Here is a 23,069-nt window from a genome sequence, read left to right as displayed (position 1 = left end):
TATCCTATAGCGATCTTTTGTTTGTTTCATTCTATTTAGGGTCCTAATGGCGTTCCTGGACTAAAAGGTGGTCGAGGAACTCAGGGTCCACCTGTAAGTTGGTTTGAAGCTCTGGGAATTGCACACAGCTAGTCACAGATACCTATTACTTTATAGCCATTTTAAAGTTCATTTGAACCCGTAACAACAAATTTTTAGTTGTATAACTATACAGTAGTGGAAAGAGCGCTTAACTTTGATGGAGATCTGGGTTAAAGTTAGTTTTTTGATCTTGGAGACCCAGCTGCCTCATATGTAACATAAATAATATATTACCTATGGAAGAGGGAATGAATAATGTCAAAGCACTTTGTATAATTCTGTTATATAAAATATTAATGTGATTCTAGCCCTTGCCTTCAATATACTTGTATGTATTCAAGAGAAATGGAAAGTGGAAAGAGAAAAATAGTATCCTTCCTACCAGTTAATCCAGATCCATTCCCAAAAACATAGGATACAAGAAAAAATATATATTGGTCATAACGAGAGGAATATAAAGGCCTAAGTATCCCTGTAAAATCAATAATCCCTAGAAAGTATATAGAATTAATTTTTATTTTAAAATTGCTTATATGATGTTATATTTCTAGGGTGCTACAGGATTTCCTGGTTCTGCTGGCAGAGTTGGACCTCCAGGTCCTACTGTAAGTCTATTCAGTAATTGAAATCATTGATAGTGGAGTAATTTTACACACACATAAAAATACACACAAACACATACATATGTACATATTATAATGATGCACACATATGTTTAATTGAGTTATTATTTGTTCTTTTGCTTAATCCCTTAATTAGTTGTTATCCCATGTTGACAACTCTTGTCCCAATAATTCATAGTGGTATGTTGTCAAGCAAATCCTTCTTTAATCATCCAGTGTTTCCTGGAGGAGCTTATTTGCAAATCCTTTTAAGCCCCAATGTTTGACTGTTACTTCATTTGGGTACTAAATAGTAACAGTATTGTGTGCTAATAATAATTTTTTTCAGTTAGGAAGAATCTCTGAAATTGTCTTTAATAAAATTTATTCTTTCATTATAAGATCAGGTCAGACAGAATAAAATATCAATATTATGTATTCATTGTTGGGGCAGAGCATTATGGAGTTTGAAAATTCAAGTTAACTTCAACACACTTTTTTTTTTGCAATTCCAAATCACTTTACTTTTATTTTTTATTTTTTAATTGAAGTATAGTTGATTTTTCAATATTGTCAGCACACTTTTAATAATGACTAAAAGGTAATTGTCTGCAAATAATTTAGATTTTCCTCTGGGAAATGAATCAGCTGTGTGGAAGCTGTGTTTTTTATTTTTGTTTAAATCCACTGAGTGATCATCTAACAGGAAAAATGGACCTGTGAGGCTTGGCAATCTGCCTCTGGGGCAGAGACCATCACATTAGGTCTTCTAACATGGCTTCCACTTTGCCCTCCTGGGTCTCTTTCTATGTTGTACTAGGGAGCTCCAGGACCTGCAGGGCCCTTAGGGGAACCTGGGAAGGAGGGACCTCCAGGTCTTCGTGGGGACCCCGGCTCTCACGGACGAGTAGGAGATCGAGGACCAGCTGGCCCCCCTGGTGGCCCAGGAGACAAAGGGGACCCAGGAGAAGATGGGCAACCTGTAAGTTTGGAATCTTTGTTCTAGACCACCTCTAACTGAGATATTTACTAGTAGAAATTCATAAGAATTACTGCCACAGAGAAACTGTTTATATATTATGCTGAGCACTTTCGTAATCCTTTAAATGCATTATGCCCTATGGGTTTTTAATTTGTAATTCTCTGCTCTAGGAAAAAGTATATGTACAGATATAAAAATATAATAGTCATGGATATGGTATTCAGAAACTAAACAAGGAAACTTTTTTTTTGTTAAATATCTGTATTGAATGAAGAACCTTTTTTAAAACCAAACTATTTTATTTAATATCCAAATGCCTCAACATCAATGTTTAGATAGGGCCCTATTTCTTTGTTTTAAATTTTTTCTTGTCATTTTAAAAAGAGGAAAATATTTGCCTGAATAGTTACCTCTTTTATTCTACTAATATTCACATTAATCTTCAAGTTCCTTTCCAACTAAATGAGCCATTCTCACCTTTAAATAATGTTAGAGGCTCAGTGTGGATTACACATTTTGACTACTCATACATAGTATGGTTTTATGGAACAGAGAACTTTTTCTCATACCAAAAAACCTGTAAAGCTGTGATCTATTGTAAAGTGCTTGCATATAGTTTTCTCTGGAGAATTTCTCATTATAGTTTGTTCTCAAAATTAGGGTCCAGATGGTCCCCCTGGTCCAGCTGGAACTACTGGGCAAAGAGGAATCGTCGGCATGCCGGGGCAGCGTGGAGAGCGAGGGATGCCCGGCCTTCCAGGCCCAGCAGTGAGTAGCTGCGCTGGTCGATATTTCATCTGATTATATGCAATAAAATTTGTGAAGGGAAAATTTATCTTTTTTTTTCTTAATAGATTTGAAGTCTTTTTTAGACAGAGATTTTGAGTATCTTAAAAACCTTTTGACTTTAAATGTCAAATTCTTTACTTAAGTACCTTAGAAAGTCCTTGAAAAATATAGTTATTTAACCCTGGGACTAGAGAAGTAGACAAATAAGGATATAGATTTTTGGTGACTCTAAATCTTTCTTCAAAGATTAAAAATATCCATGGAGCTAGAGAAGGGGGATAATCTCCTGGTGAGTAGGTAGCCTCTTTTAAAATAAACATGCCTAACAGAAACACTCATATTTCACAGTTGAGAGAGTAAGTTTTCATAAACCATCAAAGGGAAGAAGTAGTTGAGCTAAAGTAATATTGGAGGTGAAAGTGGGGTGAACAATAAAGAAGGATTCTGAAAGTAATCTCCTGTTCCCTGGAGGGTGCTAAGAATTTCATATTCCCTGGAGTATGGATAAAAGTTTAACTCACTGTTAGCTTTGAAGAGACTAAATTTTACTGCTGAAAGTTTACATGCTTGAGAAAAAAATGGTGTTTTTATATGGAATGTAGACAGAGAGATTTACTGCTGGGACCTTGGAACTGGGGACATGTGGGTGGAGATGTGAAACCAGAAAACCGGGAGTTAAGGGCTGTCTTATTGTTATCAGGAGTGAGCCGAGGAACCTGGAAGTAAAATCTCCCAATACTGAGACCAAAGTGCCAGGATATAGAAGTGAGCAGACAAAGCAGAAATGAATAAGGATGAACAAATCTTACTAGTGACACAGATTCAAGAAGGGCGTCCAGAAATGACAATGATACATCAGATTAGAAACCAAAATGAACCTGAATTGGTGCAAAGGATACTTTTTATTCCCTTTGATATGTCAGGATGAGTGTGATAAGAAGTGCGCATGCCTCTGGGAAGGCACTACAGTGACATGAGTGTTGTGGGATAATGGACAATTATTACTATAGAAGGAGGGACTGGGGTGCCATTTGAATAAATGTAGCCTTTATGTGAACTGGCCTCCTTAAACTTCTTCAGAAGTGGTGGACATATTTATACTTTTATTTCAGGGCACACCAGGAAAAGTAGGACCAACTGGTGCACCAGGAGATAAAGGCCCGCCTGGACCGGTGGGGCCCCCAGGCTCAAATGGCCCTGTGGGAGAACCAGGACCTGAAGTGAGTACTACAGTGAAAATTCCTCTCCCTTCCTCATCTGGGTGTTCCGGGGACATTTTTTAAATTTAGAAGTCAATTTAGAAATTTAGAAATTGTACATTTGACCTGAAGGAAGTTTCCTAGTGATGTTTCTTGATGTGTTCTTGCCTAGAGAGTTGACTAAATGGTGACATAAGAAAAAGTAGTAAGATTTGTGTCTTGCACTGACTTTCATCTAGTCTGGAGCCAAGTATTTTAGTTGATTTATGTTGTTGCCAAATTATTTTGAAGGTGAAAGGACACAACCATTTGCCTTTTCTCTTATTATTATTTCATTCTGTAATGGCATATTTGTCAAAATTGCCAAGTTTTATGGTGATAGGATTAATATAATTGTTACAGCTTGTGAAGAGGGCAAAGTAAGTAGAGATGCTTTTACTTACATATCCCTATAAAGTTACATTATGGAGATCATGTTCCCTTAGGCTCTCTTGAGAGGAAATCAGGTTTTGAAAGGTGATTTGAGAAGTTATAGGTTGGAATTTCCTCTGTTCAGTGCTTTAATGAGTAAATCACCAAACATTTAGTGTCACATTTTCTTGAAAGAAACAATCAATGCCTTTCAAAGCAATTTTTGCTCAAATGGTAAAAATATAGTTCTGAAAAAAATCAAAATAAAATAGGAAAAGAAGACTATATATTTTTTTAAGTAATTTAATATCTAAACACAGATATTTTACTTTAAGGATATTATTTGGGTAAGTAAATGTGAGGAAAACCATTCACTGATAATATAAACAAAACATAAAATACCAGGAATGTAGTTGTTGTCTATTTATTTGGAAGAATTTGAATACTTTTTCTTTTTTAAAAATAAAAAATAGAAATGAAGAATTTAGATTTAGTGCAGGAGGCACACCAGGAGGAATGTCTGGGGGCTTCTCTGGTAGTGGATGGAGCTCCTCCATCTGGTGGCACCTCCTCTGGGCCCACCATTGAAGAGGTTGATTAAGCCAACCTGAGCATAGATTTAGTACTGTTTCTCACCAAACATTGAAGAGCCCAAATTTGTAGCAAATTCCAGGACAGTTTAAAAGTTGAGCTGCTATAGTAAATAACTGGGCATTCTTAATACTTGAATATGAAATATGTACACGGGGAAAGGAAATAACATTGTACTTTATAAGCACTGAATTGTAAGTGGAAAATAGTGTCTTAAATAAAACTGCATTTAAAGTTGGCACCAAAAATGTAAGAATGTGTTAATAATTTTACAGGCAAATCAAAGTAATAGAAAGATGGCAGAAGACTTTCTTCTACTGAAATTTCCATAAATGCTAATTTATAATATGGAAGAGAGGTGGAAAATATGCTGTAATTTTTCTGGCAATTGGAATGTGATTTTTTATTACTCAGTTAATTCATTTTTCAAATATGATTCTTTATAGGGTCCAGCTGGTAATGATGGTACTCCAGGACGGGATGGTGCTGTTGGAGAACGTGTAAGGGCAATTTCACTGATTAAAAAATCTGGAGTAATGTAAATTTGAAATCTTTGTAATACTAAAGAGTAAAAAGCTACTTTTTCTTCTCATAGCTCCAATGCAGCCCTGAAATTTCTGATTGTAACAATCTTTATTGTAATGTCATAATTTGAGTAGATCTTTTTTTTTTTTTTTTTTTTTTTTTTTTGGCGGTACGCGGGCCTCCCACCGCTGCGGCCCCTCCCGCCACGGAGCACAGGCTCCGGACGCGCAGGCCCAGCGGCCATGGCCCAGGGGCCCAGCCGCTCCGCGGCATGCGGGATCCTCCCTGACCGGGGCACGAACCCGCGTCCCCCGCATCGGCAGGTGGGCTCCCAACCACTGCGCCACCAGGGAAGCCCTTGAGTAGATCTTATAAATGAAAGTTTGAATACACAGCCAAGTGAGATGGCATTTTTTTAATTAACGGTAGGAAAAGGTGCACCATGAAGGCTTTGGATGAGGATACATATGAAGTAGTCTAAATTTCAAACTCATTCACAAAAGTATGGCAGCACAAATAGAGCTGTGTAACATCTAAATTTCTCTACTCACCTCCTAAAGTGAATGCCCCATGAGGAAATAAACCATGTCTTTCTAAATATTGTATATTTCATGATGTGTTTTTAAATTAGACATGGGCTGAACTGAAAATATCCCCAACTTTATCTGAAACTCTAGTCCCTTTGGGCAGTCACACAGTTGTCTCAGACTACATAGTAGTAAATGGAAGGCAAAAACAAAAACCCTCTCTAATGTCTATTATGATGCAGAGGCTCTTTCCACTCCAGGAGCTCATCATGTAGCAGAATGGGCTTTGAAACCAGAGACCTGGATTGGAATCTTGATTCTTTAAGTAACTAGCTATGTGATCTTGAACATATTTTCTGAACCTCAATTTTCAAATGCTTTAAATATGATTAGTACCTATACCACTGGGCATTTGTGTTTCAAATAACGTGTTTAAAGTATCTAGTAGGCACTCAAAGATAGGGGAAGAAAGAGTCTTGAGGAATCTTGGGGTACAGCCACTCCCCTCCATCTACCATAAAGCCAGGGAATGCAAATTCTCTTGGCATCTGGGTTTTTCCCCTCAGTCGGTAATATATTGTCCAGTGTGGTAGTCTTCAAAGATTTTGCTGATGTACCCCTGATATAATTTTGAAAATCTATGAACCCCTATGCATAATTTAAGTTGCCATCACATTTTATTTTAATCACAAGTTTTAATAGTTGCAAAGGAGGTAATTCTTGGTAAATGCTAAATGTACATGTGCTTTCAATATATTTTTTTCAAAATCTTGGAGTTGCCAATTCAGCTTATTCAATGTATTATGTATCAATTCTCTAACCTAATTGCCAGAGTTTATCCTGGTTACCAAACTAATCAGTCAAATAAGACTTAACTTCTGTCAGAAAAAAGGTCTGACTCCGTTTCTCAAGTCAAATAATTATATTAATACACGTCCACGTAACAATAATCTCATCTCTGACTTAAAGAGACAAGTAAGATTCGGAGCCTTGTCATAATGGGGTCATCTGGGTAAAATAAGGAGCCGCCTCTTTCTTTCTGAATACCTCTTTGCTTTATTCTCAAGTGAACTGTGCATTCTGGAAAAGTCCCTTAGTTTGATGCCCAGTGGTGTTTATTCTTCGAAGCACTGCACCATAATAAGATTGCAGATTGTATGATATCTGCTTTTATTTCATAAAATGGGAGAAGGGTGATTATTAAAGAGGAAGTAGGGAAGGATGCTCCAAGTCAGTTTTCTGAAAGAACACATATGAAGTTGAAAATCTGTAAAGTGGTTTCCTTAGAATTTTCCCTGTTTTTACACTCTTTGGAAAGTTTTTGTTTATACCAAGTGCATGGATACCCCAGTTGGAAGGCTTATTGGTCTAAGAAACATGCTGAATTCTGGAGGTGACCACTCCTATAGTCCAGCAATCTTGACTATGGGAATAATAGGGTGAGAGTGAAGGGAGGGGTGAAATTGGGGGAAAATATCTCATTCTTTTCAGTTTGATTTTTTAATAAGCAAATATAGTTAAAATATTTAAGTAAAATATTAGTAAAATAATAAATAAAATATGTTTTTAAAAGTTATATTTTTCCTTCTCATGAATAGCATGAGCATATAGAATACAGCTCTTTTAGAATTAATATTAAAAAGATAATATCATGGTTTTCTTGTCAGGGTGATCGTGGAGACCCTGGGCCTGCAGGTCTGCCAGGCTCTCAGGGTGCACCTGGAACTCCGGGTCCTGTTGGTGCCCCAGGAGATGCAGGACAAAGAGGAGATCCGGTAAGGAGAGTCAGTTTCACACTTATAAACAGTTTCACACAGTTTCACAGTTATAAACATCAACATACTGTATTATGAGCTACATATATGCACGCATTCAATGACATGTGTGTTTAGTTAAGTACTCTAAACAAAGAATGATAAACAATTAGGAATTAATTTTTTTAGTCTTAAAAATTTGATTTCTAATAGGTATTCAAAAATCCTGATGCTTTGACTTTCATCATCTAAAAATGTTGTTGTTTACAGGAAATGTAATAAGGATGTATCATGTTAAATTTAAGCAAGTAATGTCTTATGTAAACAGCTAAGGTGATCTTCATTCAGTGAAGACCATTGATAAAATTGAGTATAGAAATGTCATTGGGGTTATAGTGAGCACATTCTTATACCTAGGGACTTCAGCCTGGTTTTAATTAATTAGCCATAGAACTATACACTTAGATACACACATACACAATATATAAGTATTCAACTACAAACATATATTCTTGAATTCTATATCAATATAATACATCCATATTTTTGTATTAATATCTGTGAAAATTTCTTCTAGGGTTCTCGGGGTCCTATTGGACCACCTGGTCGAGCTGGGAAACGTGGCTTACTTGTAAGTTCTCTGTTGTTGTTGTTTTTTTTAAATATATGTCTTCTTATGTAAAATATACTCCCAAAGAAGTAAAATTTAAGACTCATAAGTGAAAATTACCAAATTCTTCAAGCTTTGAACAAGATGTTGATTTAAAATGATACCCAGGAGTTTATATTTCTTTTTATAATGTTAATATAGCTCCTCTGAATTTAACTACAAATTATTTCAATAATCAATTAAGACTTTTAGAGTCACAGTTTTCTCCCAAAATAACAGGAGAAATAGTGCCATTCTCTGAGATTTTCTAAAAATTACATAGGAAAATGGGTTTGAAAGCTCTTTGTAAACTTGAAAAGTACTATTCAAATATATTTTATTTTCAACTAGACTGCCCTGCCCATGTTCTGATTTTTTGCTCTTTGCAGTTGCTTCAAGGTTAATGATTATTATATTGATGTCTTATCATGAGTGAATCATCTCTTACAGGCAGTCTAATAGGTCATGTTTCTTTCACACCCATTATATAAATCAATATCTGTATTCAATATCAATATCTATATTCATGAAGAACAATTATGGCCTTAAAATTATGACCTATTATTAAATCATCATTATCAGCTTTGATTTGAGCTAGGCTAGAGAAGATTTTATAGTTACATGGCATGTCAAGTGAATGGTTTTCTAACCAGTTACAATTTGTTTTCCATGATTAAATGAACTCTAGTTAATAATTTAAATAGGTGCTTTCTAGTTTAGTTTATTTTAATTATGAAATTTGGGGGCATCCCTAAAATAAAATAACCTTTCTGACATTATAAAAACATTCAAACTGATTTTAGTATTTAAATTTACATTGTTTTATACAATATGTAAAAGTTACTGAGATCTAGTCTTATTTTTATTATGAAAAAGATTCTCATACTGTTTGACAATTAGGATATCCAATTTAAAAAATAAGAACCAAACAAAATAAGAACAAAAAACTAATAAGGGAAAAGTTAACCTGAGAGCCAGTCTATTTGATAGTATCTTCCATTCTCCAAAGTCAGATTGATAGAATTTCAATTCTCTTTTAGAAAAACTTTAAAGACAACAGAAGCTTTCCCTGTAGTAGGTGACCCTGTGTTACTTGTCAGTTTACTGTGAACCACTAGACCCTTGGAGCTGCCTTTACTACCCGAGACTTTTACAAACAAAGAAAAAGTCTGTGACTGATAAGATTGATCAGATAATTTTCACTTCTTGGTGAAGCTTCTGTCCCACAGTTAGATTCTCAACTATTGCTTTTTCTTTAGTTTCTCAGGATCAAGGTTGATTGATTGAGGTACAGATATTGCAGATATGAGGATAACATAGAGTTCTTTGTGTTTTCTTTAGAAGAGAGTGGCTCAATGATGATATTCCTCTTTCATTTGTTCAAACAAATTTTTGCCAATTTCTTATTTTTCCACCAGTTTTATTGAGCTGTAATTGACATATAAAACTGTACTTGTTTAAGGTAATAATGATTTGATATAGGTGTATATTGTGAAATGATTACCACAGTAAGTTTAGTCAACATCCATAATCCCACATAGTTGCAAATTTTATTTTCTTGTGGTAGAACTTTTAAGATCTACTCCCTCTGCAACTTTCAAATATGGCCAATTTCTTAACATAGTCCCAGCTCATATCTAGTTAGTTTATCTGCATATGCAAATTTAATAAACATTTTATTCTTAGAAGTAACATAAGTAAATAAGAACTCACGTTTTAATTTAAAAGAATCTATATATGGTGGCAGTATTTTTACATAATGATATCAGCTAAATATGTGAAATATAATCTTTGGAAAATGTCTCAGATAGGCTAGATCAAACTTTAAAATACCTCATTTTAGTCTGAATATAGGATAAACATAAAAAAACTGAATCTTTAGGAAAGCATTATTATATATCTTATGATTTTAATGATTGCCTTCATTCCTTGAGAAAAATAGACAAAAATTCCTAGGTCTAATACTATTTAGATAAGTAAATATATTAGTTCATATAAAATACAGTACCCAAAATTGTAGCAAATACAATTGCACAAAGTAAAATTGTAGTAAATTGTAGTCTCAACAGGCAATATCCATGCTCTGACCCTATTTCTAGGGACCCCAAGGACCTCGAGGTGACAAAGGTGATCATGGAGACCGAGGTGACCGAGGTCAGAAGGGTCACAGAGGCTTTACTGGTCTTCAAGGTCTTCCTGGACCTCCTGTAAGTTATCCCTTTAAGTATTATTTGCCCTGCATGTGAGAATACACAGGTATCTTGACATGAACATTTATTTGTCTATAAAATGGATGGGGTTTTTTTGTATCTTATTTTCATTTCAAAGAATATCTCGATGAATAACTAATTACCTAGCTATCCAATATAATTGTTCATATATTTGCTGTAATTTGGTAGGAAAGAAATAAAGCAAAAGGATATGTGCACCATTACTCCTACAGTTGTCTTTAGTATTGGTCAACTCATGAAACATTATAGAGGTTGATGACTTTATGAAAGTAGTTTATGTTGCTAAAGTCAATGACAGGACATTTGAAAAAGCTAAGAATGGTAAAACGTAGGATATAAATATTTTGGCATCATTATTTTTTCCTACTAAGGGTCCCAATGGTGAACAAGGCAGTGCTGGAATCCCAGGACCATTTGGCCCAAGAGTAAGTAACAAAACTTAATAAGTTGCAGATGTAAATAATAATGCTCCTGGTGGCATACTGTTATTGCTTCAGTATCATTTTCATGGTATTGAAGTTGGAGTTGGCCTCGGTTCTCTGAAGCTGGCAGCAAACATATGAGACAAACCATTCAGCATTTACCTTTAAGTAGAAATATCCTGAAATATGACATATTACTTCATGGACCCACATTAAAATCTCTTACCTAGGGTGGATATACTCATCTGTTAGTTCATTTTCTTACTCTGTGTTTATTGAAATTTCCATTTAATTGTACTCTTTGAAATGATATAATAGGATTTACCATGAAGTGGAGATAGATTTTGAAGCTGGATTTATTTTTTTCCTTTAAGTAATTGTAATAGTTCCTCAGCAATGGTTGGCATAAGGCTAACTAGGAAGCAAATGATAAAATGAAACCAATATTTGAAGCTTATAGAAATTCTACATTAGTATTAATGCTGCCTCTAATAGGTCATTAATCATTAATGCCATAAGATAATTGACACATAATTACTTAGGAAAATCATTAGAAAAAAATTCTGCTGTATCTAAATACAGTGCAAACAAATCACACATAAAATTGAGAACAGTATCAAAATTACTAGGATGTGATGAGATTCTGGGGTATAGGCGCACAAATTTAATTTATATCAGACACTCCTTCTGTCGTTTTCTTACTCCTACTTAATTGAATTTCTAGTTAGGTGTGCAATACATGAAATTTGATGAAACAGTGCCTACCAGTAAAAGTAGATGACTAGTCCATTAACGTTTTTAATTGACACTGGTCTTTTACCTTGCATGGATGGTGGAAAATTCATGTGTGATGAAGTAGTAAACATTAGAAAGTGCTAGAACTCCATTTATTAGTCATTAGGAAAACGAATATGAGAAATCACTGTGATAATTCCATAAAGAAATAGTTCTTTGGTCAGAGAAAGGTATTGTAAAGATCTTCTTCCTAGAATCTAAAATACAGTCTTTGTTGCTTACAGGGTCCTCCAGGCCCAGTTGGTCCTTCAGGTAAAGAAGGAAACCCTGGGCCACTTGGGCCCATCGGGCCTCCAGGTGTACGAGGCAGTGTCGGAGAAGCAGGCCCTGAGGTAAAATCACGGATTTGTATGCAAGTGATTGATTGATTCTATTGATTCTCATAGTTTGGATTCTGTCTAAGGAATGTCTGTGCAGCATGGTGGACAAAAGACTTCAGGGAACCCTGAAAACAAGTCTAAAAGTCACATAAGAGCTTGTCTGTATAAGTAGTTATTTCAAACATTTTAATACAGATTATTCAGAGTATATAAAATCAGAGTCCAACCTACCTAGGCCTTGACTTCATGCGATATCAATGAAAGCAAGTAGTAAGTTATGACTGTATTATAACTAGAGTTATGGAAATGTTGCTTTGCTTTAAAAGGCAATAGACTAAATGTGAGATTTGATGAATGCATTCATTCATGAAAATGCTGGAAAGTGAAGCATATGAAATCGAAGAGTTATTTACTGAAAATGAAATTCAGAAAGGATTTCAATTAAAATTTTTAATAAAATATTTCAGTAGTATTGACTTGAGGATCATGTAAAGCTATAAAAATTGCTTTAGTTAGACTTTGGCTTCTCAGAAAACAAACTTTGAGAAACAGTCTCCTCTATCTGCCATGCTTGCATGTGTGTATGTGCATATGTGTATATGAGTTTATGCATCCCTCCCTGGTGTTTCTTCCTCTTTGGTTTTATTTTCCTTTTTTTATTCTGTCTCTGCCCTTTATTGTCAATACCATTAAGCCAAATATTTATTATTTATTACATGGAAAGAATAGCTTTACATTTCCTGTGGTCAAGAGGAATATTTTCTATTTGTTTATTTCTCTATCTTTAAATGGAAAACAGCCACAGAATTGGAATACCTCTGACTTATGTGGCTCTTGATTTACTTTATCTTGTATTTTAGTGGTCCTTGATAGAAAAAAAATCTCCTCCCCTGAGATTAGCATAAAGGAATGTATGGAATCATGATATGATCTTAAAGAAAAAAAAAAAAAACACAGATTTAACAGTCTCTTGACGGTGAGGAAATGTTTGCACTAGAGGTTGATGCAACTTTCCAGAGCCATGTAACAAGCGGCGGAGCCAGTAACAGAACTCCAGCCTTCTGCCTGCCAGGACTGTACTCCCCACGAGAGATGTGGACCACACATATCTTCAGGTTGTTGGTTAATTCTCTCAAGTTGCTGAGTTCTTCCTTGAGAAAATGCAGAAGGAAATTAACAGAGACGATCCACTTTTCTAGCCTCTGCCAATTTTTGTGCTTATCTCCCTTTTGCTCCAGTAGTTCTTGTTTGGCAAAAAAAAGTAAGAGAACTCTTTATTTTTTGCTAATAAAAAGGGCAAAGAGAACTTCCTCCAGTTTTGTTTAGTGTAGAGGATTTTGATCTACACACTAACTAATGCACATAAAAAGACTTCCTGTGTATTTCCTTGGCGTTGATGTGTAGTCTTATAGAACTAGCACCCACAACTCCTCTGCATATCCTCATTCAGCTTCTGTCCATAAATCCTTTTAAAACATTTTAGTTGTGCCTTGCCCAAAATAGTTTGGAAATGAGTGTGCATATCTGTATATTCTTAACATAAAATGTATTGCATCTTCAAGGGTAAACATCAAAGCAAATATTTTATGCTTTGCTCTTTATTTACCTCAGATGCCAACTTGCAGATATGTTGCCTGAAAAACAATTATGCATCATTTCTCACCCTTGGAATGTTACAGGTTCACAGGCCAGAACCATCTAGTTTAAAAAGGGCATGAGTCACAGATCTCCCAAGTACCATCACATTGGGGTGTTGCATTGTTAACTCTCTCTGCACCAAGTCCCATCAATGCCTTTGCGTCCAATAGAAAAACAGAAACCAAAAAAAATGTGTTAAATGTACTTCTAATTTTTTTAAATTAGGGTCCTCCTGGCGAGCCTGGTCCCCCTGGCCCTCCGGGTCCCCCTGGCCACCTTACAGCTGCTCTTGGGGATATCATGGGGCACTATGATGAGAGCATGCCAGATCCACTTCCAGAGTTTACTGAAGATCAGGCAGCTCCTGATGACAAAAACAAAACGGACCCAGGGGTGCATGCTACCCTGAAGTCACTCAGTAGTCAGATCGAAACCATGCGCAGCCCTGATGGCTCTAGAAAGCACCCAGCCCGAACTTGTGATGACTTAAAGCTTTGCCATTCTGCGAAGCAGAGCGGTGAGTAGACAGCTGCCCATTTGAGCAAAGCTCATTGCTTCTGATGTGTAATTCTCCAATGCATTCCAAAATATTTTATTTACTCTCTATTTAGTGATAGACACAAGAGATAAAATGGTGGAGAGTCACAGAGTTTGTGGTTTAGTGGTGGGGATGGCCAATGATATGAAAAATTAGGGGGTGAGAAGCTAAGCGCTTTAATAGAGGACGTAGCCTATTCATGATCCAATTTCACGGTGGTAGTTCCATTTCCATTCAGAAGTCTTAAAATATTGATAATTTTGTGGTGATATAAATGTCCAAAATACTTGCTTAAGCAAGGTTAAATATATTTGGTTACCTCAGTAATTCTCATGGATTTAATACGCTAACATATAGTTGGATCATCAAGAGTAGAATAAAGTATACATTTTATTTCCCAAATTTATTCGAATATGGAATTCCTTTCATGTCATTTACTGTTCTACAAATCACACTTCAGTAATCTCTGCTGCAGGATTATGTTATAGTTATGTTATAAAATATTTTGGAATTAAATAGTCTTTTTCTCTAGTTGTATATACCATGCCTGAAGTTTGCAAAATTCTATCATTTTAATTAATCTAATAAGACCTGGAAAAGAAAGATCCTAGGCCATAGGAATGAGCTATGAAATGCTTAAGAGTTTCAGTTAACTTTGAAATGATATTGACAGGGATAGCTAAAATTGTTATCTTTGCAGAATAGGCAATTCGATTACTAACTCTATACCTTACATCCCACCACCAAATAAATGCCCCTTCATTTCATTTAAAATGCAGTTTTTCATACATAGTTTATATATATATTTTATATATACATACATATATATTTTATACCTACATTTTATATATACATACATATATTTATATATTTTACACATATATTACATATACTATTATATAAATGATATATATTTATATATACATATATAAATATACATGTAATATATATACATATATTTTATATATGTACAAAATATACACACAGATGTGTACATAGACATATGTGCACAAAAATGTATTAGTTTGTGTGTTTACTGACTGTATCTCTAGCACCCAGCACTATCTTGGTATAGCCTGCTTCAAGGATCTCTTCTACATGAGATCAATTCTAATTAAGGCCAGTGAGCTAATTCATAGCATTCTAATTGTAGTTTGACTCATTTACTTACTTTATTCATAGTTTTGAATACATTATTTTATTACATTCCATTATTATTTGTTTTAAAATATTGGCTTTACAAATTAAGTGGGAACACGTTCATTTTGGCAAAGCTGCTTACTTACTGTGGATTCTCTCTTTTTGGTATAGTTTCTCATTTGTAAAATGTGTATAATGATATTTTCTTCACATTTGTGTTTTGAGCCTTAGGCACCTTTTGGCAAGGTGCCTGGCATGTAGAAAGGGCCCAAATGCATAACAGTTACTTTTTCCTTAGCTGCAGAGTGTTTCCTTAACTGCGATTCTCTCTTCAAAGAGTCCTTAATCAATGCGTTCATATTTTCAAACCCTCTGTTAATTCTTTTAGAGACTCATAATCATGTTTAAAATTCTTTTTATTTAGCAAATATTTTTATTTTGGAAAATAGGTGAGTACTGGATTGATCCTAACCAGGGATCTGCTGAAGATGCAATCAAAGTTTACTGCAACATGGAAACAGGAGAAACATGTATTTCAGCAAACCCATCCAGTGTACCACGTAAAACCTGGTGGGCCAGCAAATCTCCTGATAATAAGCCTGTTTGGTATGGTCTTGATATGAATAGAGGATCTCAGGTAATTTAATATGCCTTCTTAAAATTGTATTCATTGCTTGTCATTATTTATTGTATTTATTTAGGACTGTGCTATTATTTTTTGACTGGGTTTATTTTGAAGTGATATATTCTCATTAGTTACAACTGTAGTATCATTGCATAAACATTACTATGAATTAAATTAACATAAATTTTGAATGATAATTTTCCCATTGATGGAAAGTACAAAAGTAATTATTTTTTCATATTAGCTCCTTTAATGCATATGACACTGACTGTGGAGTAGAGTTGAAGGGATCTTGCCATAGTTGGAAGACAGGAAGTATATTTAGCGTCAGGAGACCTAGGTGACTCCTACCTGGATGTCTTACTAACTTTGGGACCTTAGGAAGTCACTTAACCTTTTGGAGCTTCAGTTTTGCCATTTTAAAGTGAGGGCAGGGCTTCCCCGGTGGCGCAGTGGTTGAGAGTCCGCCTGCCGATGCAGGGGACGCGGGTTCGTGCCCCGGTCTGGGAAGATCCCACAGGCCGCGGAGCGGCCAGGCCCGTGAGCCATGGCCGCTGAGCCTGCGCGTCCGGAGCCTGTGCTCCGCAACGGGAGAGGCCACAACAATGAGAGGCCCACGTACCGCAAAAAAAAAGTGAGGGCAATAATATTTATCTCACAATTTCTGTGTGTATATAAAGTGCTTAATATAGTGTCTAGTATTTAAGTTATGGATAAATATTAGATAATTACTATAATATTATTTAATGATTGAATCACTTTGCAAACCTTGTAGTACTATTTAAACTTAAGGCATTTTTATGATTATATAAATTGTATTGATATTTTTCTGAGTCTAGTCCCCTCTGTGTTTCTTTCATGGTCCAGTGTTTAGATTCTAACTCTATTCCAGATCTCTTTATGGCAGCCTAACTCTGAAATTTCCTTCTCAACTCTGCTCCTGACCTTTTCTCAGAACTCCTATTCATAATAAACATAGTAGGAGGACATTATGGGTATATGCAGGATATACTAGAATCTACCATTATTTAATGAAAAGGAAAATTTTTAAATTTAAATATACCTAAGTGAAATGTAATTTAGTTAACATATTATGTAAAAAGCTCATATAGGAGCATTGAAAATAAAGCTCAAAGTAGAAGATGGGTAGGAAATATCCTGTAGGAAGTTATTTTTGATTATTTGTTTTAGCTAATGGAAAACTCATACTTCATATTTCCTACAAGTATATAACAGTCGGGTTAAAAAAGATTTTATACTAATACTTAAGTCCTAATTCTTATTATAATTAACAATAAAAACAGTGAGTTATTTTTGCTACATGATTGAATATCCAAACCTATGCGCAAGAATATAACTTCTTCTAAAAAGTAATATTCAAGATTTTTTTTTAAACAAATAGAGAAGCAAATTTAAAAATACTTAAACTTTCTCTGGTGAGTTATAATTATCTTTGGTTTCATCACCACTTGTTTGGGGTAGTAAGGACAAAGCTTCTTATTTGTGAATTTTCATAGAAATTTTAAGATATTTTTATGTATATAGGTAGAATATCTTGTTATATGAAAGAATAATACTCTTCAAAAGAAGTAATACTCTTCAAAATTAATTTGTCTGAAATCAATACACACACACACACACACACAGACACACACACACACCACTGTAAAGCTCATCAGTATTACATATATTGGGGTCCAGGGCAGGCCGCTCCAAAATATGATTCAGTGGCATGTTGATTATTTTGAATTAAAGTTATTTAAGTTACAGTTGATGCAAAAGGGACACTTTGACCCTACTCTCTGTCTCCCCGAAAGCAGGAAATAAATCTCCCCTGTGAAAGGTGCCGTCCCTGTACTGGGAGACAGAAAGACATTTTTATCATCAAAGACGGAATTTAGAGCCAAGAAGCCTGTATAAACAAACCTTGTTACTTCCTTATTAATTTACTACCCAAGCCCAAACTTTAAATTCCTTACCAATTACATACCCAAACCTAGGTTTCTTTGTCCTGTCAATTCCTCTCAAATTTATGTTTGTTTTTTGGTTTTTTTTTTGTCTAAAAAGTATAAAAGCTGCCTGCTTTGGCCACTTCTTAGGTCCCATTTCTATGAGACCTCTGTGTCCTGAATTAAAGTTGTTTCTTTTTCTCCTGTTAATCTGTCTTGTGCCAATTTTATTAGTCCAACCATAAGAACTCAAGAGGGGTAGACACGTATAACAAAGACTCTTTTTGTTTTTCTAGTTTGTTTATGGAGACCACCAGTCACCAAATGCAGCCATTACTCAAATGACCTTCTTGCGCCTTTTATCGAAAGAAGCCTCCCAGAACATTACTTACATCTGTAAAAACAGTGTAGGATACATGGATGATCAAGCTAAGAACTTCAAGAAAGCTGTGGTTCTCAAAGGGTCAAATGACTTAGAAATCAAAGCAGAGGGAAACGTTAGATTCAGATACGTAGTTCTTCATGATACTTGCTCTGTAAGTACTTTTGATCCATATTGATCTGGTTGAAGAAAAAAAATCATTTTGTTAAAAATACTGTCCTGGCACTAGAGGTGGGGGCAATTTTACACTGTATATAAACACAACAGCAGTTTGTTTATAGTTGTTCCTTTGGGTAAGTTTGAATGTGTGTTAGTACGTGAAATACCGGTAGAGGTTTTTATACAAAACAATAAAGGACTGGATCCTTGCAGCTCTTTTGCAAACTCACTTTGGTTCTCCTGCAAGTTACTTAGTTTATTTAATCTCGATTCCATGCTTATAATTTCCTGATTCTAAAATATGTAATCAATCTGAGTTACCTTATATTTTTCACTGATTTATATGTCTTCCGCCTTGCATACCTAGATATAAAAAAGGAAAATATTTAATGATGAATTATGGTTTCACTTGTGAAAATCAAAAAGGCTTTCATAATTTATATTGTTAGTGACCATTTGTGAAGCTGCAAAAGAATAAAGGTCATTTTCTCAATTTAAAGAATGAGAGAAATGCCTGCCAGTTATGCCAGTATCTCGCTTTATATTAGCAGCGCTCTTACTTTTAAATAGTGCTCTAAAAGTCATTGCTTTTACCTTATAAAAACCGGTTTGGAAGTTGCTGTCCAAAATCTTTGGAATAATTTGTATATGCTGTTAACCCGTTGTACCATTTAATTCCAGAAACGAAATGGAAATGTGGGCAAGACCATCTATGAATATAGAACACAGAATGTAGCACGCTTGCCCATTATAGATCTTGCCCCTGTGGATGTCGGCAGTACAGACCAAGAATTTGGCATCGAAGTTGGGCCAGTTTGTTTTGTGTGAAGCAAGCCGAGATACATCGACAATGAGCACCACCCCAACCCTCAGTGACCACCACCATTCACAGGACTTTGACTATTTGAAGCTGATCCTGAGACTCTTGAAGTAATGGCTGATTCTGCATCAGCATTGTATATATGGTCTTAAGTGCCTGGCCTCCTTATCCTTCAGAATATTTATTTTACTTACAATCCTCAAGTTTTAATTGATATAAAATATTTTTCAATAAGAAGTTTAGGTTTAAGATGATCAATGACAACCTTTAAAAAAAGTAAACTGTTTGAATAAATAAATCTCCATTTTCTTCAATTTATTTCAATGTAATGACAAAGTTGCTTAGTATTTATAAGAAAATCTTTCTTCCTGGCAGATAGCTTAAAGAGTGGGGTATGTAAAACCACAACACATGTTTATTTCACGTGGCTGCAGTTGGAAAAATAGAAAGTAGTGCCCTTTTGTGACCTCTCATTTCCAGATTATCAATTAAAAATGAAAGCAAAATGTTTATCCTTGTGATTGAAACCCACATGCATGTCTTGATATTGTATAACTAACATGGATACCCTTTAAAGGGAACCATGAAAAAAATATCAGTTTCTCACTGCCTTAAATGGAATGTTACAATAGTATATATTCAATGGAATTTCTGAAAAAAAGTAATCCTAAATTTTTGTAAAGTGTGGTGAATCTAAACTTCTTTCTCATTCAAATTTAAAGCTACCTTTCCCTCTTGACTCGATCTATCAATATAGGTAGAAGTTAAATGAGTATACCATTGAATACGTTTGCACTTTCTTGTTTAAGAAAACATAGAATGCTAAATAATTTCCACATAACTTTAAAAACAAATGTTCAGGACCCAAAGTTGAGAGTCTTCCACATGTACAATCTCATCTTCTTGAGGCCTGTAATGAAGAAAAAGATTTAGAAACTCAGAGTTGTGGAGCTGATTCTAATCAAATCTGATGATTGGAATTAGAACATTTGGCCTTTGAACTCTCATAGGAAAAATGACCCAACATTTCTTAGCATGAGCTACCTCATCTCTACAAGCTGGGATGGACTTAACTAGTCTTGTTTATATTTTAGATACTAAAAGGTGCTATGCTTCTGTGATTATTCCAAGACTGGAGATAGGCAGGGCTAAAATGTATTATTATTTTTCCTTTAATGATGGTGCTAAAATTCCTTCTATAAAATTCTTTAAATATAAAGATGGTTTCATCAATACCATTTGTGAAAACACAACTGTTACACTTCCCGTTTCTGAAAGAAGGAGCATTGTTCCAGTGCCTGTTCACTGTTCATCTGTCATACTGTATCTGGAATGTTTTGTAATACTTGCATGTTTCTTAGACTAGAACATGTAGGTCCCCTTATGTCTCAAGGATTTTTTTTCCTTAATTGCATTTGTTGGCTCCATTTTTATTTTTTCTTTAAAAATAAACAGCTGGGACCATCCCAAAGGACAAGCCATGCACACAACTTTAGTCATGTATCTCTGCAAAGCATTGAATTAAATGCACGCTTTTGTCATGTCAATGGTTTTTGTTTCGTGGAATTCCTTTGAACATATTAGATCCATTTCATTTTCAGTAGTGAAAAGTTAGGTGTTGTGGTATTCTTTGTTTGCCATCTGTTTAGAAGATAAAACAACAAATACCTTTCATCATGTAGATACTGGCTTATAAAGAAAATCAATTTGCAGCATCGCTCACAAAGGCAACATGACACTAATTATCACTCTCTATGCTCTTAAAAATCTCAGGGTACTGACTATTGATAACAAGAGAAAAGCAACTTATTTTTCATGGTTGAATAAACTGATAATAAAACGTTTGTCTCAGTGTATCACATATGAATTTAGCCTAAATATTTTCAGAGTTTTACCTTCAATATTTATTTCACAATATTGTTTTCTCACAGATTGGTTATTATTTGAGCTCCACGTCTTGATTTTGAGTATTTGAATATGTATATACCTAAAGATTTGTGAGTTTTGTTTGTAGTAACACTTCCTCCAAGCCCAACCTATACAAGTTGTACAAGTTCAGCTAGATGAGCCAGAAATACGTGGTGATTCTCTTAAGTCAAAAGCACTAATAATTTTCAACTATAGAAATACCACTTCTTATTTGAACCTCAGGAATGTTACAAATAAAAGGCTGTCCCAGACCATTCCAGAAGCCCTCAAATTTCTTGCCTTTGTTCCAGATCTATAGGTTTCATTAGACGAGCGTACTTCTTTCCATCATGTCCAACACACACCTCAAACTCTGCATCATCAGAAGTGAAATAATCTGCAGCTGGGGAGGATGGTGACATTAATTTATTATTACTTTATTAAAAATACAAATGAAAATTCCCCAAATGAACAGAAAGGAAGAAAAATAGCAAAGAAAACACAAACAATGCCAAAAAAGTCCCAGACTCCTAACACAAAATTTGACAAATGAACCAGTTTCAATGTAACTTATTTTAAATTAAAAAAAGATCCAAAGGAATTGTAGAGAACATTTCTTCTCACATCAATGTTGTTATATGGCAGAAAGCAAGTGCAAGAAAAATCTGGAAAAAAAAAAATCATTGGAACCATCTCACTTAGAGTTCCTATCCCACCATGAAAAAAGAACACCTCAAGGTAACACTTTTCTTTGAAATTATGAAAATTTTAGGAGAGACTAAGAATAATCTCTTAAAAGCTGATTTGGGGGCTGAGGTCCAACAGTGGCAAACCAAGGCAATGATGCTTCAAAGACAACTAAAAGCCTATGGAGTGTGGGGCATGCCACTAGGGTGATTTTTTTTTTTTTTATCAGACTGGCTGGCTTACCCAAGAGCAGCTTTTCTTCTCAGTCTCCTTTATCAATGATCACTTTAGTCAATATGTAAATGTCAGCATTCCCCAGGGACCAGTCTTTTTCTCTTTACCCTCACTCTCAATACTCTTTCATCACCGGCTTTATCCATGTCATTTCTATCTAATGTCAATAGCTCCAATGTATATACACACCTAAATCTTTCCTGGGAGCTCAAGAAATGCATGCGTAAATGTTTAACTCACCATCTTCATTTGGATTTCAGAAGTACTAGTAGCTCATTATGTTTCAAAAAATTACGATACTTATATCTCAAAGCTGATTTATGTTCTGTGTTCCCTATCTCAGGCAAGAGCCTCATCATTCATCCATTTAGGCAGGCCAGAAACCTGGTAGTCATTCTTGTCGCCTCTCTCTCTCTCCCTTACAATGCCAGAATCCTGGCATTGCTAAGTATTTTCAATTTTGCTTCCTAAATGTTCCTTATGGCCATACCCTTCGCTCTACCTCCACTGCCACTATCCTAGTTCACATTATCATTATTTCTCACCTGGGCTCCTTCAATAGCCTTCTAAAAGGTTTTTAGGCATCCATTCTTACCCTCTTCTGATCCATTACTCCCAGTAAAACCAGAGCAATCAATCTGAAATATAAACCTGAATATGTCACCTCACTCTCTGCCACCATCCAACACAACACACAGACATGCACGCGCACACACACACACACACACACACACACACACTCACACATCCTTAAAAAGCTTCACTGGTAGCTTCTAGGATAAAGATAAAAACACTTAAACTTTATGAGGCTCTGGCATGACCTGACTTCCTGCCTAATTTTCAAGCTTCATTTTGCCACCATCTGCCTTATTCTCTGCTTCACACACAATGAATTTCTGTCCATTTCCTAAACCAGATTCCCCATCCTGTCAAAGGCCATCTGCATTTGCATTTCTTTTGCCCGGTTTAACAGTACTCATCTTTTAGAGCTCTGTTCAATGCTGCATCCTCACGAAATCCTCCTAGAGTCCTCACCCTTCCCTACCTCCCAGGTTAGATAACAGCCCCCCTTATAAATTTTCTTGGCACCTTGTATTTTTTCCTTATAACA

General features: G+C 35.2%; 1 protein-coding gene across 1 annotated transcript in view; it reads left to right on the top strand.

Annotated features, from left to right (window-relative positions):
• COL5A2 (collagen type V alpha 2 chain) overlaps positions 1–22,535 on the top strand; it is a 150,413-nt gene extending 127,878 nt beyond the window's left edge. The window contains exons 40-54 of the mRNA XM_007108047.4: positions 40–93; positions 633–686; positions 1,504–1,665; positions 2,326–2,433; positions 3,567–3,674; positions 5,102–5,155; positions 7,375–7,482; positions 8,039–8,092; positions 10,210–10,317; positions 10,713–10,766; positions 11,783–11,890; positions 13,742–14,033; positions 15,644–15,831; positions 18,065–18,304; positions 18,991–22,535. Of these exons, the coding sequence (XP_007108109.1) occupies positions 40–93; positions 633–686; positions 1,504–1,665; positions 2,326–2,433; positions 3,567–3,674; positions 5,102–5,155; positions 7,375–7,482; positions 8,039–8,092; positions 10,210–10,317; positions 10,713–10,766; positions 11,783–11,890; positions 13,742–14,033; positions 15,644–15,831; positions 18,065–18,304; positions 18,991–19,137 (1,839 nt within the window). The 3' untranslated portion in view covers positions 19,138–22,535. The remainder of the gene's footprint in view (positions 1–39; positions 94–632; positions 687–1,503; positions 1,666–2,325; positions 2,434–3,566; positions 3,675–5,101; positions 5,156–7,374; positions 7,483–8,038; positions 8,093–10,209; positions 10,318–10,712; positions 10,767–11,782; positions 11,891–13,741; positions 14,034–15,643; positions 15,832–18,064; positions 18,305–18,990) is intronic.
• The last annotated feature ends 534 nt before the right edge of the window (positions 22,536–23,069 follow it).

This window comes from Physeter macrocephalus, chromosome 2 (genome assembly GCF_002837175.3).
Source record: "Physeter macrocephalus isolate SW-GA chromosome 2, ASM283717v5, whole genome shotgun sequence".
Taxonomy (NCBI): domain Eukaryota; kingdom Metazoa; phylum Chordata; class Mammalia; order Artiodactyla; family Physeteridae; genus Physeter; species Physeter macrocephalus.
Note: the sequence above shows the minus strand (reverse complement) of the source record. Positions and strands in the feature narration are given on the sequence as shown.